This window comes from Benincasa hispida, chromosome 2 (genome assembly GCF_027475165.1).
Source record: "Benincasa hispida cultivar pf3 chromosome 2, pf3_genome.v1.1, whole genome shotgun sequence".
NCBI lineage: Eukaryota > Viridiplantae > Streptophyta > Magnoliopsida > Cucurbitales > Cucurbitaceae > Benincasa > Benincasa hispida.
In genome coordinates, this window is record NC_143479.1 from 56,617,256 (window position 1) to 56,618,212 (window position 957).

General features: G+C 36.8%; 1 protein-coding gene across 1 annotated transcript in view; it reads left to right on the forward strand.

Annotated features, from left to right (window-relative positions):
* The first annotated feature begins 616 nt into the window (after positions 1 to 616).
* The window catches only part of LOC150038028 (methylthioribose-1-phosphate isomerase-like), a 2,080-nt gene continuing 1,739 nt past the window's right edge, over positions 617 to 957 (forward strand). The window contains exon 1 of the mRNA XM_090311116.1: positions 617 to 716. Within this exon, the coding sequence (XP_090167242.1) occupies positions 617 to 716 (100 nt within the window). The remainder of the gene's footprint in view (positions 717 to 957) is intronic.

The window sequence follows — 957 nt, forward strand, 5'->3', positions numbered from 1 at the left end:
AGGAAAATGTTTTAAAATCTTCAAGTGGGGGATTGTTGATTTTTTAAAAACTATTTTATTCCAAATAGAGATTTCCACATTGTTAAGGTTAACAAACGGAACCTTTTTTATAAAGCCCCACTTGAGTTGTGGGTTTGGGCCCTAAAGGGTACCCATGTTTTAAAGAAGGTGAGGAGATAGGCAAATGTGGATGTAATAAGCTTTCCATACTTGTGCACACCACTGTCCGGTCAGACGGGCGAGGTGAGGAATAAAAATAATATTTTTTGTTTTTATTTGCTTTTATTTTTTATTATTATTAAGAAAAAGAAAAAAAAATCTCCAGTCTTCTCGCGTGCTTCTTATACACGACCCTTGCGCTATTCCACGGTTCCTCGTGCTCTTCTCTTCTTTCGTTTCGCTTTACCGTTGGCCTTCAAGGCCTATAAATTGTGCCCAATTTCATCAGTTTTAAAACAACGAAAATCTCCATCTTTTCTTCACTCTTGTTTTTTGCTTTCTTTACGTTCTCCGTTTTCCAAGCACATTTTGGTAGGATGCTATTTTTCGATTAGCTTCCAATGCAGTTCCCATCGAGAAAATTTTTCCATTTGGGTTATTTTATCCTGGAAACGACATGGCATTTTCGAAAATGCTAGCACAAAGGGCAGAGCCGCAAAAAATCTTAAAGAGAGCGAGATCCACGACTCTGCCTTTAACGAGCTTCTATTTTACAGGTTCTATTCGTCGTCATGCATTCCTTTTCCGTTCTTGTTTCTAAGTAGCTACTCCAACAGATCTGACTCTGTGTCTTGCTGCCATATTTTGGTTTTGGTTCCTATACAAGTGTAATTGTTCCAATAATTTGTAGTAAATTCAGAAGAGTAATACTTCCCACTTCACTCTTTCATTTTTGTAATTCTTCCAAAAACCTGTGATTGGAATGAGTAACTATCATCTAAATTAAAAAAGGTCGAA